Genomic DNA, 14,390 nt, shown 5'->3' on the forward strand with positions numbered 1-14,390 from the left:
GTGGGGAGTCCCTTCCCCCCCCGCCCCCACAACGCCCACGGAGCGCCTCCCCGGGCGGGGCCGGCCGCGCTATAAGGGGCGGCGGCGGCGGCGGGACGGGCCGCGCTATGGGGAGCGGGTGGTGCGGAGCGGCGCAGCTGGCCGGGGAGCCGGGGCGCGGGGCGCTGCTCTTCCCTCCCCTCCTCCTCCTCCTCCTCTTCCTCCTCGTCCTGCTGCTGCTGGGCTGCTCCCGGCCGCTGGTGCTGCGGCGCGGCCCCGGGCAGGTGGGCTACCTGCCGGCCCCCGGGCTGAACCGCGGGGAGGCTGCTCGCCGCGCCCGCCGCTCCCGCCGGCCCGGCGTCCTCCCGCCGCCCTTCCCCAACGGCTGGTACCGCCTGCTCGACTCCGCGCAGCTGCCCCGCGGCGCCGCCCGCAGCATCGCACTGCTCGGTGAGTGCCGGCCGCCCCGACCCCCGCCCGGGCAACGGGGGCGATGAGGCTCGGGATCCTGGCCAGTGTGCAGGGCATCCCTGCCCGGGCATCACCGCCGGGATACCGGGGCATCCCTACCGGGGCATCCCTACCAGGGCATCCCTACCAGGGCATCCCTGCCTGGTATCCCTGCAGGGACACTGGGGTATGCCTACCAGGGCATCCCTGCCCAGGCATCTCCACTGGAGAATGACACATCCCTGCCCGGGCACACCACCAAGCACCAGGACATCCCTGCCTGGGTACCTCTGCCAGGGCAGTGCAGCATCCAGGCCAGTCCCATGCTGGGGTACTGGCACATCCCAGCCAGAATCCCTGCCGGGTCATCAGGACATCCCTGCCTGGACATCCCCACCAGGGCACCAGGGAAACCTGGGCGGCATCTCTGCCAGGGAAACAGGGAGATCCCTGACCGGACACCTCCACTGAGGTGCTGGGACATCCTCAAGCAGACATACTCACCAGGGCATTGGAGCGCCCCATCCTGGGTGTCCTGCTGAGGCACTGGGGTATCCACACCAGCTCTGCCCAGGTATTCCTTTCAGGGCACCTGCGTGGGGCACCAAGGATGTCACAGCCTGGGCTTTTACAATAGGCACTGGGTATCCCTGCTGGGTCACTGGGGACATCATGGCACAGGCTCCTGGAGGGCGTGCAGGGCACCCCTGTCTGAGCTCCTTGCTGGGACACCAGAGCATCTCACTGCCTGGGCTCTCCTCCCAGGCATCGCTGCCTGCAGCTCCCCGTCTCCTGGGGAGATCAGGATGGGGCCTCACAGCCACATGCAGAGGGGTGCTGTGCTTTTCCAGGGTCCTTTTGCCTTGAAGGTGGTTTTGGACTTGTGCTGGTGCCTTCCTCATCAGGAGGGCTGTTTCTTCAGTGATATCCCTCATATTCAGTGGTGAAACTGTGGGAGTTTTTCTATTTTCAAGAGCCATCCTGTCCTGTGAAGTTGTTTGGGTTTGGTTATTTTTGTATATTGGGACTTATACAATCCAATACGCATGGCCTAGAGAGCCCTATATGTGTTATGCCTCCCTTGGTTGTCTGCCTGAAGCTTGATTCCTGGCACCCAGGCTTCTGGGTCTGGCTGAAATGTGCTTGTAAAATCATTTTTAGTGGCAGAGTGACAGTGGCATACTGGTGCCAGGAAGATTATCAGTAAATAAGACAGTTAAACAACCTGTAGCCTCCAGGTTTGTGGGCGTCTAATTTATTTTGGAGCCTCCGAGCCCAGCCTGGAAATGTAGCCCTGCTCCAGAGGCAGCGAGCCAGCGGAGATGAAAGCACAAAAATCATTTGACTCAGCCCCTGCAAGACTCATCTTTTGGGATGGGACACCTTCCAGAACATGGCACTGAGCACGCAGGAAAGCCTCATTCTCTCCTGAGACTGTGGAGTGGGGTGAGAGTGGCTCTGCTCTGCGGGGCGCTGTCAGTGCCACTGCCCGGGCGCCTGCTGCAGGGAAGCGTCTCAGACCCCGTGAGGCTCCTGTGCAGGACAAGCCCAGAGCGCACCCTCTGAGCCAAGGGCCCAGAACTGCACGGTGGCCTGTAGCTCTTTGCATCCCGTGTGCTATTCTTGCTACAATTGCGCTTTGATTTCCATAAAAGAAATAGGCTAATTTAGTAGGAAAACATCAGTATGTGGCTGTTAATATTCTAATATTCACCTGTAGCAGAGCTTCTCAGTACACCTTAGGCCAGGATACTGTTGTCCCAAGTGGGGAGACATCAGATTTGATGCGTGAGCCAGAGCAGAGATCAGCTTCTCCCCTGGCTCTGCTGGCTCCAGAGGGCAAAGCCTGGAGGCAAAAGCAGCGCTTGGCCAGGAGTCCTGGGCACGGTTTTTGGTCAGATCTTCAAGGCTCCAGGCTGCTTGTATGAAGGAGAGCTCTAGAGGTGGGACCTTCTTGGAGTAAAACCATCCTAAAACTCGGGTGGGCAAAGCACCAGGCTGCAGGGCTGCTCCTTGGGGCAGGTGGCTGGGACCCTCCGGGCTCCAAGTGCTCTGGTCTGACCCATCCAACGCTGCTCCTCTGCGTTTTCACACTGCCGCTGCTCCTGGTGAACCTGCAACACCTCCAACAACAAGCAGGAACCCTTTCCCTGCTTTGCCCTCAACCTCAGGTCAGGTAGAGAGGCAGGTTAGAGAGAGAGGAAAATGCTGATGTTTTAGAATAAATCCCTGTTACCCGGGGCAGCGAGAAGGACCTGCACCTCAAGTGCCTCCACTCCCCTGTGCCTGCTGCCAGCAGGTGTGTGAGAGCCTTCCAGAAAGACTGGAGGGACAACAGAGCCAGGTGTCCTGGGTAAGGAGGGATCTCCAGGCACTGGAGTACAACCAGATATTGGAAATAATCCTTCCTAGGCTCGAAGGCTGGGAAAGCTTGCAGGGTTTCCTTTTCTTTGCCCGGGCCACAAAACTTCAATCAAGGAAAGTGGGTTTGGGTGGGATAGCTCACACTGTGTCACTTGGCATCAGCGTGGCTGTCTGGGAAAACACGTACAGGACCTGGCTCCCAAAGTTTAGTTTGGTCTTATCTCACTTGTTGAGCTTTAGGTTACAGCAGTTGCTGTAACCATCAGATTACACAAGTTGATGATATCGGAATACGTATGTGCATAACCTGAAGCACAGTATGGAAGAGAGGATCTTGGAGCACCCTGGCCTTTAACTCGGTGGCCACATCTGTATGAACAGCCCCCAAGTGCTTCTGAGCTCCCAGACCAGCTGCATCCCCTTCCAACCAGGACGTGACTTGAGGGGACACTGGAGCAGGTCTAACTTTGCTTTCAAGCCAGGTCCCAGAGGAGCAGCCCCTCTCCTCTGAGCTGCTGGCAGGGATGTCGGTGCTGGCAGGGATGTGGTGCCACAGCACCCTCGGAGCAGTTCTGTGCCAGGCCGGGCAAGCATCTGGCACCGATTCCATCCCTTCAGGAAGAGCATTTATTTAGATAATACTGACACGCCATTCAGCCGTGGTTGCTTTGCGCTGCTGGGTGGAGCCATGCCATGAGCAGATCTTCGGCTACAGCCCAGGAAATGTCTGTCTCTCCAGTTTAATAATTCCTTGCTCGGCTGAGCAGTGCTGCCCTGGGGGTGGGGAGGAAGAGGAGGATCCCAGGGCTGAGCAGGGACAGACCCCAGCAGGGCAAACCTCACCTCGCTTCAGGGAGCAGAGGGAATTGGGCCCAGTGATGGAGAAAAGCAAGTCTGAGTGCTGGGGCAATGTGGCAACACCAGCACCGGCCCTCTACTCTTTGCCTGGAGCAGAGTCAGGCCCTTCCCTTCCCTTCCCTTCCCTTCCCTTCCCTTCCCTTCCCTTCCCTTCCCTTCCCTTCCCTTCCCTTCCCTTCCCTTCCCTTCCCTTCCCTTCCCTTCCCTTCCCTTCCCTTCCCTTCCCTTCCCTTCCCTTCCCTTCCCTTCCCTTCCCTTCCCTTCCCTTCCCTTCCCTTCCCTTCCCTTCCCTTCCCTTCCCTTCCCTTCCCTTCCCTTCCCTTCCCTTCCCTTCCCTTCCCTTCCCTTCCCTCTTCCCTTCCCTTCCCTCTTCCCTTCCCTTCCCTTCCCTTCCCTGGCTCACAGCACCCGTGCCCAAGGAAGGCCTCCGCTGCCGAGCTGTAGCTCTGGGAGCTCATGAGCAAAGGGATGAAGGGCTTCTCCTTCCAGCGACCATTACCAGAGATGCCCGAAATGTATGAGCCTGTGCTCTTTGCTCTAAACCTCTCAGGCAAAGGGGCAGGAACGGCGTTATCTTTACCTGCAGCTCTTGCTCTGCTCTGGGTGGATCCCTCCCTTAGCAGGGGAAGCACCCTAGATCTTTAAATACTTCTCTGAAGGCAACTTTTATCCTGCAGCTGAAACAGGCTCCCAGAGCTCAAAAATCAGGGCTGAGGGTCAAAGCCACGAGGGTTTAGAGACGACCAGGAGAAGTTATGCTGCCCCTGCCTGGAGCCTTCAACACGCTGGTGTCTGTGCTCCAGCAGCCCCTTGGGACACGGGGCACCCTGGGACACCGGGCACCTTGGGACACCGGGCAGCTGCCCAGCTCTGCAGGGTGCCAACGTGAAACAACGGGCCGCGAAGGGCCGTGGCACAACCGTTCCCCGCTCTGGGTTGTCTATTACGCCCCGGCAGCGAGCCGACGGCCACCACGGCCTGGGCATTTGCTGCAGCAGCTCCAGCCCAATTTTGCATGGCCCTTTTTTTGCTGTCAGCAGATGCTCCTGCCCGCGGGTCTCCCCTGCCCGCTTCAGCTCTGGCAGCTGCCTGGTGCCATCTCGTGGTTAAATAACTTCTCCGGAGCAAGCCTATTCCTTGTCCTGCCACTGCTCCTCCACTAGAAAGGAAAGAAAACCTTCAGTATTAATTTTCAGCAGGATATTTCTGCATGTCTCTGCACAGGCAGGTGCCTGCAACGTTGGGTAAAAGCCCGTTCAGAAAGTTCAGAGGTGGTGGATGCCCCATCCCTGGGGACATTCCAGGTCAGGTTGGAGTGGGCTCTGAACAACGTGATCTAGTTGAAGATGTCCCTGCCCATGGCAGGGGGGTTGGACTAGACGGCCTTTAGAGGTCCATTTCAACCCAAACTGTGATTTTATGAGGGGCCAAGCAGTATGTGTCTTGCTGACATCCCCCTCATAGAATCATAGAATCATTTATGTTGAAGGGACCTTTAAGACCACCAAGTCCAACCATTAACCCAACACCGCCAAACCCACCACTAACCCATGTCCCTCAGCACCACGTCTGCCCAGCTTTTAAATACCTCCAGGGATGGCGACTCCACCACTGCCCTGGGCAGCCTGTTCCAATGCTTGACAACCATTTAGGTGAAGAAATTTTTTTCTAATATCCAGTCTTAACCTTCCCTGGACCAACTTGAGGCCATCTCCTCTTGTCCCATTGCTTGTTCCTTGGGAGAAGAGCCCGACCCCCCCGGCTACCCCCTCCTTTCAGGGAGCTGTGGAGAGCGAGAAGGTCTCCCCTCAGCCTCCTCTTCTCCAGGCTGAACACCCCCAGCTCCCTCAGCTGCTCCTCACCAGGCTTGTGCTCCAGACCCCTCACCAGCTCCGTTGCCCTTCTCCGGACACGCTCCAGCACCTCAATGTGGGAATGTTGTTTCTACAACCTCATAACCTCGTATTTCTGCAGGAGAACAGCTCGCTGTGTTTCGCACCCAGGATGGCCAAGTCTACGTGGTGGATGCTTACTGCCCGCACCTCGGGGCCAACCTTGCCGCTGGCGGGCGCGTCGTGGGCAATTGCATCGAGTGCCCGTTTCACGGCTGGCAGTTTCGAGGAGAAGACGGAAAATGCACCCGCATCCCCTATGCTGAAAAAGGTGAAGTTCTCCCAGATCCACAGAAAGCATCTGTGGCACTGGCAGTGCCCCGTGTGTCCTCATTAAAAGCTATTTCATTAAGGAAAAATGGTCCATTAAGGAAAAATAACCAACCCTCCATCCCGCTCCCCTGCGTCACGCAATGCCCTGCTTCTCCTCCTGGGTTGTCCGTGTCAGGGCATAACTTTCCAGTGCCCTTTCCTATGTTAGATGGTAACTGGAACTTTGGTATAGTTAAATAACCACCCTTCTTGATTTCGATAATCCTACAACTCCTGCATTCAGCAAGCAGGGTATAAAAGAAGATTTTTAACTCTGAGTCATGCATGGCACCAGCAGGGATGGATCCTGAGGAGCTGTTGGGTTTCAGAAATGATTCTGTACTCTATAGTGAGAGCTTATACCACGTCAGTGCTTAAATCTGTCGCATTAGCATGACAGAATGGTCTCTCTATGGCAATATTTTCTCCTTTTAAGGCGTGAAGGGAATTTTTGGTTGGAATCCAGGAAAGCTCTTCGCATACACCTACCTCTTAGCTATGGTTTGCAGTGACTGTGTAGGAAGAATATCTTACTTAAAGTTCACATTAACAGTTACTCGATCTGGCTGCACTCATTGGTTTAAATCGCCGGGTCTCGATGCGGCTGAAACCAGCAAACAGACTGACCTTGAGTTTTGCTTGGGCTTGCGCTTAGTCATTTTCCTGAGAAGTTCAGCTTCCTCTGGTTGGGGTTGATTGGGGTAGCAATGAAAACACTGATTAGCAGCAAAAGTTAGTCTTTCTACTGAACAGACAATTTTTCCCCAAAGTGAAAGAAACACGCCGTCTACACGAGACAAGGTGAACAATTTCTAGATCTCACTAAACAGCAATTCCTTTGTTTTGTGTGTGATATTTTCAGGAAAAAAAAAAGATCAATGCTGTATTTTTTTCCCCGTACATACTCACTCAGGAGCTGCCTTTGATTGAAAATTTGTTTCCAAATAACAAGCAAAGATGTGTTTTATCACAAAATGAGAATGGATACTCTGGATATACTGAAACGCTTGCCAAAATGTGTTGTTTCATCTGAAACTGCTGCATTCAGAGTCGTGGCTACCTGATACAAAGAGAGGGTAACTGCAGAGAGCCGCCCTGCTCCCGGTACAGCCCAAACGGGTCAGGGTGATTCTGACAGATTTAAAAGCCATCTGTGCTCATGCAGGTCACGTTGACGGAGGGGGTTTTGGAGAGCTGGGAAGGGCAGCTCCTCCGGCACGGGGCTGGCAGGGGACACCAGCCACAGCCCAGCCTGGGGCTGCGTGGGGGCGCGTGAGGCCCCTTTTCAAATTTCATGAGATGCATCCCACCCAAAGCACACGATTTTTCCAATCAGAAATCACAGCGGGGGTCTCCTCCTGCCACCTCTGATACTCACTGACTGAAGGAGGAACATAATTTCTCCTGTTATTTCAACTCCCACGTGACTGTCCAAGGCTGAATAACAAGGAAGCGCTGTGCTCCATGCTTGTTTGCAAATTAGAAAAAAAAAGTAATGAAGGCAGAAACCTTCCGGTCCAGTAGAAGATACATTTTCTGACAATTGGGTAAATATAAATGCCAAAATTCATTTCACTGGAAAGGCTGCAGATACATTCTTAAGGCAACCATTGGTACTGCAGTACTGTAACAGAGAATGCCTGGAACTCAAGAGGCAGAGGTGGCTTTTACTCTCTGCACTTCTATGACTAAAACCGTCTTCTTTTGGGTCACTGAAACTTGAGGAGGGTCCGTTGATGCTTCGTTATTTGAACCATTTTGAGTAGCGACAGCGGCTGCAGAGCCGCCAGTCATGCTCCTGCCTTAAAAAAAACTTACGCAAAACACCCAATTGAAATAAAACTGATTTAAGCAAACACTGTTCTGTGAACTTCAGAAGCTGTTGTCCTTCTTCAGCAGCCTGAAAGGTGGCAGGTGTCACCAGAGAGTCCGTGCCACGTGAGTGCCGCCCACAACGATGAGCTCTGGGCCGTGGTTCAGGACGAGGTGACCCTCAGCCCCAGTGTCAGCCTGGGAGACGCCGCTTGTAACCCATTCCTTTCTCTCCTTCGCAGTGCCGGATTTTGCCAGGGTCCGGACCTGGCCGTCCTGCGAGGTGAACGGGATGCTGCTGGTGTGGTACCACTGCGAAGGGGTCGGTCCCACCTGGGCCGTGCCGGAGCAGCGGGAGGTGGCCACCAAGGAGTGGGTGTTCCGCGGACAGACAGAGCACTGGGTGGACGCGCACATCCAGGTAGGGAGCCCGCACCCCTCCAGGCCTGTCCTCACCTACAGTCCAGTTCAGGGACTTCTCCTCCCAGTTAACCCCTTCAGGGACATCTCCCTCCCAATTAACCGGGCTCCACCTGCGCCCAGTGCCACCTCTGCCAGCAGAGCTCAGACCTAGAAATATGCCCCGTATATCCAGCATACAGCATATGTTCCCCAAACACGGATCGTGGGCTTCTTGAGCAGAGAGCAGATGTTCCGGGTGCTTAAAGGGAATGTGATAATTTGCTTTGACTTATAACTGATGTAATTGAAATAAAGCTTCTCGAAGAATTGCGGCACTTGGCGTCAGGAGCCTTTTCAACTCATCGATCACCGCAATGGAAGCGCAGGGTTATTTTGCTGTTAATCTTCATAATCACCGTCACAGGCTGACAGATGTGCCGGGGAGAACAAACTGGCTGTCGCCTCCATCGCCTCTCCGTGGAAACGGGGCTGGAGAAGGGTCAGGGTTCTGCGGCACCAAACAGGAGCCACCGTGGCCGCGCTCCTCGCAGGGAGCCAGGGCGGGCTCCTCCGGGAGAGGCAGGTTTGAAAATGGGCAGTCCCTTAGGACTTTGGACCTGGGGAGATTTTCAGCTACTTGCCACTGAGCAGAACAGCTCTATTTGTAAAAATCAGTGACAAAAATGACAATGTAAAACGCGCTTCTCTCCAAAGGCAGCGCCTGCCTGCGGACTAAATCACGGCTAAAAGGGGAGTGGGTTAGAAAGAAATGAAGAATTATTAGAAGAATATGCACGAGACACAGGAGATGCAGCTCTGGGAGTGGGCAGAGGAGTTGTGACAAGCAGGGAGAATTTGGGAGACTGATGGGGTAGTAATATTTATTTCATCTCTGCTTTTCAGTGCACACAGGTCTATACACAGCGCACACAGGGGCCAGGCTGTGCTACTTGTGAAACTGGTGGAAAGCTGCTGTCCTTGAGTAATAAGCAGTTAAAACATTTTCAAAAGTGACATATCGCGCGCAGGCCGGTGGGGTTTAAAGGTTCAGAAGTATGTGAAGAGTAGTCAAGGAGCGCAAACACAAAAATGCTTTATTCCTTGCAACTCTTACAGGGCCAAAGGACGGACTTGTTTGGAGTCCCAGCTTGTGCAGCTGCAGAAGTTGACACACATAGACTTCTTTGAACTTAAAATGAACTCTGAATTTTCTGAGCTTCATGCTTAAATTATTCCTGAACAGTAGTGAAGGACTAGTCCCAGTCGGTCTGTGATGAGGCCCCTTCCTCCGCTCGCTCGGTTGCCTCTTGCAGTGAGATGTACCTGTGAGCATCCCGCTGTGCTCGGTGCGATGAGCACAGCACGCCGTGACCAGCAGAAGGAGGGAGGCGATTGTCCCCCTGTACTCAGCACTGGGGAGGCCACACCTTGAGTATTGTGTCCAGTTCTGGGCTCCCCAATACGAGAGAGATCTCGAGGTGCTGGAGCGAGTGCAGAGGACGGCAACGAAGCTGGTGAAGGGCCTGGAGAATAAATCTGATGAGGAGCGATGGAAGGAGCTGGGACTGTTTAGTTTGAGGAAGAGGAGCCTGAGGGGAGACCTCATCACTCTCTACAACTGCTTGAAAGGCCATTGTAGAGAGGTTGGTGCTGGTCTCTTCTCACAGGTAATTAGCAATAGAACAAGAGGGAACGGCTTCAAGCTGCAGCAGGGTAGGTTTAAACTGGACATTAGGAAAAAATTCTTCCCAGAAAGAGTGGTCGGACACTGGAATAGGCTGCCCAGGGAGGTGGTGGAGTCACCATCCTTGGATGTGTTTAAGGCTCGTTTAGATGTGGTGTTGGGGGATATGGTGTAGGGGAGAACTTTGTAGAGTGGGGTTGATGGTTGGACTTGATGATCCCAAGGGTCTTTTCCAACCTGAATGATTCTACGATTCTATGACTCTATGATGTGCCCTGTGCTGTACGGCAGCGTTCTTGCAATACTGCTCTTAAACACAGGCACCTCCCACCCAAGTCAGCTCTCACCCATGGCAAATTGTTGCCCAATGATAGGAAATCCCCGAAAACGCGGCTGACACAGCTCACCTGGCTTTCGTCCATGGACCAGCTATCCTGGGTGGATCCGACCTGAGATACACAAGGTCCAAGCTGTGGGATTTTATGAAGCACATCTGGAAGGTAAGACCCTAGCTCCCCTCTTAGCCATGAGGAGTTCGAAGTCTTTCAAACCAGGTCCCCTTTCTGTCTCAAGGCATCAGTCCCGCCTCACCCCTCTGCTGCATCCCCCACTCTTCAGGTCCAGTCCTTTTTCTGTGTCTCTGAGGGTTTTGGCTGCACTCCCTCATCTGTGCTCATCCCTAGATGTTCTTCACACCCAGCTCTCGTCACCATCTGGCTGCTGCCTCCCCTCAGCCCGTCCTCCCGTCTCCCCATCTCTTGGACTGAGCTGATCCGTCTCCCCCTCTCCAGGCGGAGTGGCGGCCGGAGCCGGAGCCCAACGAGCATTGCTCCCGGCTGCTGCTTCAACACTCCGCAACCATCTTTGGGAAGCACGTCTCCTTGATGGATTTGACGGTTTCAGCCAGGCAGGTATGTCCCACGCGGGAGACCACCACCAGCACCCCGAGCTGAAGGGCTTTGTCACCCGAAAGGCTGACTCCGTGCCCAGCATGGCCTCTCCAACCCAGCGCATCGGGAACACGGGCCAAAACCTGGCACTGGGGCTGCTCCGCGGCCGGGCAGCGCGGAGAGAAGGGAGGGTTCGTAAGGACTGCTCTGCCCACTAAACAACCGGGAAAATAAAAAGCTGGTACCTGAGCAGACAGCGGGGACAATCCGGAGGAACCTTCACACCACCTTGTCACGGCTCTTTACAACACAGCCGTGTGGGCAATTTCAGTCCGTGCTGGACATGCCCGGGAAAGGCAAACAACCAGGAACAGCCTATCTTGTAGCCCAAGACCAGCCCTGGATGAGGGGAATGAAAGGACAACAGAAATAATGCCACTAAACACGAATCAGTGGGAACTGGATCTTCTCACTTCGTTTCTGTGTTTTTTGGTTTTTTTTTTTTTTTGAAATGCTAAGCTTGCCTGATAAAACTAATAACTTTGTTCTAGTACATTTTTGAAGGCATTTGACCTATTCCCATATTACAAATTGAGAACAATAGCAAGTCACGACACAAAACTTTGATAAGGGGTAGATTTTGGTGTCATGAGGGAATTATCACAAAGTGGAAGTTGATTGTATCTCTGTTCAGTTCTTAGATCTGTGCTGTTTAGCACTGATACCAATGAACAGGAGAAAAAAAAGACATTAAAATAACCTTACAAAGAGTTTGTACCCAACCAAACATTAAAGGAATCGTACATAAAGTAGCTGAGAAAAATCAGCAATATCTGCAGTGTTTCAAAGGACCGAGTGTATGATGATGCACCCGCGTGTCTGGGCGCACGTCAAAGAGCACAGACCTGGTACTTCGTGTCATGCAAGACAAAAGGCTGATCCTGATTTCAGCTAAAACCTGCTGTAGGTGTTGTAGGTGCCAAGGAGAAAGGCAGAGCAGGAGCGGGGATGTTGTGTTACCTCCGTATTGTATTGCTGAGATCGGAGCCCAGGTTGTGTCAACAACCTGAAGGTCATTCATTGATGAACAACAAGACCAAGCGAAAATTTGGAAGCATTTCCTAGAAGATTAGATTTTAAATTTTTTGGGACCAGTAGAGCTATGGAAACACTCATGAATTCCCGTGGGCCCACGGCAAAGCCATCCAGCCCGGACACATCTGTGAATGTCCAGGCCAGCGCGGGCTGCACGGCTCTGCTGGGTTTCCCCTGGGCTGCGGAGCATTCCCGGTTGGGAGCACCCTGTGACTCCCAGCCCTGAGGCGTAGCTTCAATTTGTGTTATTATCTGAAGAAAAGATAGAGCAAAGGGGGACTTGAGCACAGTCTAGGAGACATTTCAGGCAGGTCTCAGGCTGTGGGAGCTGCTCTACCAGAGGGCTGGACCATCCGAGGCCGTTCCTGAGGGTGCTCTGTTGCTCTGCAGGTGGGGCCAGGCCTGGTTTTCCTGCTCTTTGAACACGCTTTGTTGGGCCGTGGGATCATCCTGCAGACGGTGACTCCCCTGGAGCCGCTCCTGCAGAATGTCGTCCACACCATCTACTACCAGAAGAACGTGCCGGCCATAATCCCCAAGTTCATCCTGAGAGCAGAGTGCATACAGGTAACGCCTCCCAGGAAGACCAGCCAAGGGTGGTCCCCTGGAGCTTCGTGGCTAGGAGGTGTGGGAGGGAAAAGCAATGTCCCACATGGGCTCAGATATACATGGGAGGAAAGCTCTCGTGGGAAAGAGTCTTTCCGCGCTTGGCATGACCTTTCATTTTCAGTAGCCCAAAGAACTGAACTGGAGGTTTAGTAAAGGGAGTCCCTGCAGTGGGTCACCTGTGGAGGATGGCAGAGAGGTGCTATTCCTCTCCTGTGGAGGTGGAACTGGGGCACATGAATTAGCCAGCCTCTCCCAAGCTGCAGGAAGTCGTTGAGGGAACTAATAACTGCATTCAGACTTCCAGCATCCCAGGCTGGTGCTCTAAGATCATCCTATCTCCTTTGGTGAGCACTCTGCCAAGAAATCCTCCTGTTATCCTGAGATGTGGCAACTCTTACCCCACCTGACGGAGGTTTTCCAGGTCCTTTCCTCAGGGATTCATGAAAGTGGTGAAAGGTCCCTCTGGAGGTCTCCGGTTCAATAGCTCAGTTGGGGGAAGACTATTGCCAAGTTCAGGCCAAGCATGGCCTTGAAGGCCTCCTCCTTTGGAGAATGCCCCCATCTCTCCAGCTCCTTGGGTGACCCATTCCATTATTGCTCTACCCCTATTGTTAGTTTTTTATTTTTAATGTCCATTTTGAACTTTTCAACCTGCAACCTGCAGCTGTTGCTCCTTGTTACACCAGCTGGCACTACCAAGAACAATCATCCCTGCAGTCATCCCCTTTCACGCAGTCCGAAGAGTTCATGTCCTTCCCTTCTGTCAGGGTTCAAGCTTGGAAACTGTTTGGTCTGACCAGAGAGGGTTTCACTGGCACTAGAGTAAAAATTGCCAAGAGATGATTTTCAGATGCCAAAAACCTACCCCAAATCAAACTTGGCTGTGCTACCTCGTGTTGTATAAATGCTGGCTTAATATTTTGCATCTTATTAATGTGAATGAGCAGCACTCATTTCTGCAGAGACTTACTGCCAAGGGAAAACTCAATAAATCTTACTGCACCTGTGTCTGAGCGCAGTTTAAGACGCAGATGCTGAATTTGTAACGCCCTGGTTGGCTGGAGGTACCCAACAAAAGAAAAAAATCTCAGCTGGAGCAGCTCCTACCTACACAACACCCATTTCTTTTACAGGCTCTCGTACGGCAGGGAGAGTCTAAGCTGAAAGTGGCTTCTCATTTGGGAGCTACGACGGGCTGAAGGTCTGCTAACTGCAGACACAGCTGTAGAGTTACAACAAATAGCACGAGCGGTCCCAAACCGGCCTTTTGGGAGAAAGGCTAAAAAATAAACCTAGTGTCAGGCAGCACGCACAAAACTGCCGGTTCAGCTTCCCCACCTGAATGACACCCTCCCTCTCCCCCCAGTTCGAGCGCGATATAACCATCTGGAATAACAAACAGTATCTGCCCAAGCCGCTGCTGGTCAGGGAGGACTCGGGCATCCAGAAGCACCGGCGCTGGTACGCCCAGTTCTACAGCGCGAAGAGCACGAGGCTCCCGGCGCAGCAGGGCCTGGACTGGTGAGGACCTCGCTGCAGAAGTGGCCAGTGGCTCCCAGGTGTCGGCGGGGTGGGGCGGGCATCTTCAGTGTCACCAATATTGGCCCTGCCCAGCGAGCGGAGCCTGAGCCCTGGCAATCCTCTTCTACCTTTCGTGTCGGGCATCAAAGCTCAAAGGGTGTCACACGCTCTTGTACCTGCGCTCCAACGTATGCGCTGAGCATGAATTTAAGATTGCCAGAACTGCCTTTAAAGTGCCCTTGTCTCTCACTGCTGCTACCATTTTGCATCGTTAGATGAAAAGCTTTACATGTGGCCTTTTATTGCCTGAAGTGCCCTTTCCCAGCCAGGCCGCTGTTGCTTCTGCGCCATCCCCTTGGCTGGGCCAAGCTTCAGCTCCCCAGGGGAGCCTTGGCCGACGTCTGCGTGGCATCGGGGTGTGATTGCAAAGCCCGCAGACGCGTGCCGTCTTCCTTCTCTGTGGCAGCAGGCAGGCCAGCATGGGTTTTAGCTGCCCACCGTGTCCTTGCCTTACCTGTGGGC

General features: G+C 53.7%; 1 protein-coding gene across 1 annotated transcript; it reads left to right on the forward strand.

Moving 5' to 3' along the window:
* Positions 1–107: 107 nt before the first annotated feature.
* LOC134523909 (cholesterol 7-desaturase nvd-like) lies at positions 108–14,167 on the forward strand. The gene is made up of 7 exons (XM_063353422.1): positions 108–429; positions 5,626–5,814; positions 7,910–8,088; positions 10,128–10,253; positions 10,545–10,664; positions 12,129–12,305; positions 13,714–14,167. The coding sequence occupies exons 1-7, from the start codon at positions 108–110 to the stop codon at positions 13,870–13,872; spliced, it is 1,272 nt and encodes a 423-aa protein (XP_063209492.1). The 3' UTR covers positions 13,873–14,167.
* Positions 14,168–14,390: the final 223 nt, after the last annotated feature.

The sequence above is a fragment of the Chroicocephalus ridibundus genome, chromosome 15 (genome assembly GCF_963924245.1).
Source record: "Chroicocephalus ridibundus chromosome 15, bChrRid1.1, whole genome shotgun sequence".
Classification (NCBI taxonomy): Eukaryota; Metazoa; Chordata; class Aves; order Charadriiformes; family Laridae; genus Chroicocephalus; species Chroicocephalus ridibundus.